General features: G+C 33.8%; 1 protein-coding gene across 1 annotated transcript; it reads right to left on the bottom strand.

Annotated features, from left to right (window-relative positions):
• Nucleotides 1–1,205: 1,205 nt before the first annotated feature.
• LOC127263016 (uncharacterized) lies at nt 1,206–2,820 on the bottom strand. Its single transcript, XM_051291934.1, has 2 exons — nt 2,100–2,820; nt 1,206–1,328 (listed from the first exon to the last, which is right to left on the bottom strand). The coding sequence occupies exons 1-2, from the start codon at nt 2,776–2,778 to the stop codon at nt 1,321–1,323; spliced, it is 687 nt and encodes a 228-aa protein (XP_051147891.1). The 5' UTR covers nt 2,779–2,820; the 3' UTR covers nt 1,206–1,320.
• Nucleotides 2,821–3,591: the final 771 nt, after the last annotated feature.

The following is a 3,591-nucleotide window of genomic DNA, read 5'->3' as shown; positions in this document are numbered from 1 at the left end:
TTATTTTTTCAGAGAGAAATAAAAGATGTTTGAACATATCTAAAAATTTGATCTAAAATATAAATATTGACAAATTATGAATTATATCAATTGTGATGAGAGGGAGGAAATATTATTTTAATTTTAAATTTAAATCTAATATTTTCAAACTTTTTCCAAAGAAATGCTCCCTTGTAATAGAAGACTTAAGCAGACATTAGTTAATTCGAATTCTCACTCTCTATCACTATGAATTATTATTTTTTAAAATAAGATATAAGTAAGAAAAAAATATTTAATGGAAGTTAGGGTGTGTTTATTTTGGTTTTGAATTTTGATTTTAAATAATAAAATTTTGAATTATGTAATGATATGATGTTTTGAATGTTAAATTAGATTTTAGTGTAATATAATAAATAAAAATTGAATATTTGATTTGATATTTTTTAGAGAAAAAGTTGAAAATTAAAATCATGCTTAGAATCTTACAATGCCAAGTTTGTTTTTAGTTTATCCAAAATTTTACAATGACCTCGAAGAATCTAATGTTTGGATATGCTATGTATATTTCAAAGTTGATCGTCAAAATCAAATATTCAATTTTTTACTATCGACGAGGTTAAAGTATAAAGTGAATTCTTTTAGAAAAAAGCGATATTCAAATGCGTAACTTTTTAAAAATATTTTTATTTTTTGGGAAATGATTTGTATTTTAGATTTTGAATGAGGCGAAAACGCGTGGTGTTTAGCCGGGATAAAGATAGCGCAAACGAGTGGGGTAGCTCAAAGGTTCGGTCCCCTCCTATTCTTGGCAAGTTTGAGACACATTATTCGCAATTAGTCGAGTGCTTAGTCGATAAGGGATATGGATACAACACAAGGGACAGGGAAGAAAAGGAAACAACCACATCGAAACAAAAATAATATGATGTTGTCATGGCTTATCCCCTAGCAGCATGGACCCCCCTCTCATTGTCTGTCTTCTGTTATGTTCTTTGTTTCGATTTTCATCGCCATGTAATGTTCGCGCAGCGCCGAGGATCCCACCGTTATTACTATTATTATCATCGATGTGATAATGTTAGGAAGAAGATTGTTTTGCTGGCCTTTGTCAAGGAATTTTGGATGATCTTGTTGATGGATTATTGTTTTGGATACACACATTGATCGTTGAGGTTTGAATGGTGTCGAGGCGATAGAGAAGGGATGGTTTGGAAAGAAATGACTTAGAGAAGTAATTAATCATTGATGTTAGAGGAAGACATCGATATACATTACATGTTTTGTCTGAAAAATCTCTAATCCTCTTCGATCCTTCGACTTTGATTGTTTGTGTTCGTCTCATTTTTCTGAAAATGGAAAAAAAAAAGAGAGAAGAAAATGCTATTAGATTAAACTTCGATTCGATGATCTATTTACATACTGAATAAAAAAATTTAGAAAGTTAGTTTCTAGCCTTAGTTATAAAAAATTGAAAAATCGAGATATTTATGCTTTTTATCAAGACTTGATTTTTAGGGTCAGGTGAATTGCTAATAATATTAGTACCTATTGATTATTATTATTATTATTATTATTATTATTATCAAAAAACTCATTTCTAGCTTTAGTTATGAAAAATTGAAAATTAGAAACATCTACGCATTTTTATCAAGACTCGATTTTTAAGGATCAGGGGAACTGCTAATACTATTAGTACCTATTGAATTTTTTTTTTAATTTTTATCAAAAAACACATTTCTAGCTTTAGTTATGAAAAATTGAAAATTAGAGATATTTATGCATTTTTATCAAGACTCGATTTTTAAGGATTGGACAAGTTACGAAAATGTTTAGTACTTCTAGCTTTAGTCATTAGAATTGTTAAAGTAAAGATATCTACACATTTTTACCAAGATTCGATTTTTAAGGATCAGTCAAACTGCGAAAATGTTATTACCTATCGACTTCTATTAAAAATTCGTTTCTAGCTTTAGTTATCAAGAGTCGATTTTTACAAAGCGGACAAATTGTGAAAATGTTCAGTACCTATGGATTTTTATCAAAAAAACTCATTTATACCTTAGTTATCAAGACTCGATTTTTAAGGATTAGGCGAACAGTAAAAAAAACATTAGTACCTATCGATCTTTTGCAATAGAGAATGGCTTCATGGATCGAGCTCTCGAAAGCGTCGCTCGAATTAGAGTTACATGACGGCGTGAGATGGTGCGACGGCTCCGCCTGAGGCAAATTGCTCCAACTCTTGACCTTCCGAATTCCGTAATAAAAATTGACTTTTGCGCCGATTTTCTTTATATCTGACCAATCGACGACAGAGTAAGCCGAGCTTAGCCTCGGCGGCGAACAATTCCGATTCTGCTCGACTTCGCAAACCTTTCGTTCGAGATCGTCGACGCGGCTGCTTTTCCTCGGCCCGGACAACGTTTGGAGAACGAAACCGAGACATCTTCTCAGGATCATTTTCGATCTTTTTCGCCATTTGCGAAGAAACAGAGACCGGTAATTGTCGTCGATGTAAGAACCGATCGGTGTAAGAGTCGGAGGCGATGGTGGGACGGATGTCGTCGTCGATCTGCCGACGTATAGCGGCATGATGTGGCCGTCGGAGAAGATTTCGTCGGCGTGGACTAAGGTGGATGGAGAAGCAGGTGAGAATGAGAGGTGGAAGTCGAAATTCTGATCCCTTGGGGTTGAGGTGCCGTCGGCGCCGCCGTGACGGCGGTGGAGAGTCCGGTCGGTAAGCCAGCTGTAGGAGAAGCTCTCGGTGGCTAGAGGCTGGGAGTGAGAAGCATCCATCGCTGCTGAACAACACGGCTTGCAACACGGCTGTGTTGGTTTGTGTTGGCCTCTTGTTTATATAGATATATATATATATATATACACACGAGTGAGAGAGGATGAAGCCTGCGTGGCTAATTGGGTGTGTTTGTTTCAAGTTTTGTTTTGAATAGTAAAAATTTTAAATTGAAATAGTTTTATGATATGATATAAATCAGGGGTGTCAAAATTAAATCCAATCCGAAAAATTGAATCAGTTCGACCTGAAATTTTTTAGGTTTAGATTTGGGTTTGGGTATTTTGGGTTAGCAAAAGATCGGGTCGATCTGAATTTGAAATGAAAAAAAATTCGTATTGTGTTCGGGTTGGATTTCGGGTTGACCTGATTACCCGAAATGTAAAAATTAAGATGAGTTTCGTATTTCGGGTTTTGAAATTATTTATTATTATTAATTTAATTTATAATATTTATATTATTTAAATATAAAATAATATAAAAAATTAAATAAAAATGAAGGTTTTTAGGTTAATTTAATTTTTTTAAGTTTTCGGGTCTATTTTGTATCGGATTTGTTTCGAGTTTGTTCGGATTTCGGGTTAATTGAAACAAAATCAGGTTAAGCTGAACCCGACCTGAAAGAATTTGTGTCGTGTTCGAGTCCAGGGTTTTCACGTCATATTTTGAGTTTGGGGGGTTCGAGTTAACACTTTTTTTGTTAACCTCATTGCTCAACCTAACATGAACACGACCCAAAAATACGAATTGATACCCCTAATATAAAGATGTATTGAAGTGATATTTTCAATCTAAAAATTGATATTTAATTTGAT

Source organism: Andrographis paniculata, unplaced genomic scaffold (genome assembly GCF_009805555.1).
Source record: "Andrographis paniculata isolate CXL003 unplaced genomic scaffold, ASM980555v1 Contig15END, whole genome shotgun sequence".
NCBI lineage: Eukaryota > Viridiplantae > Streptophyta > Magnoliopsida > Lamiales > Acanthaceae > Andrographis > Andrographis paniculata.
The sequence above is the reverse complement of the archived record's forward strand: the minus strand, read 5'-3'. Positions and strand labels throughout refer to the sequence as shown.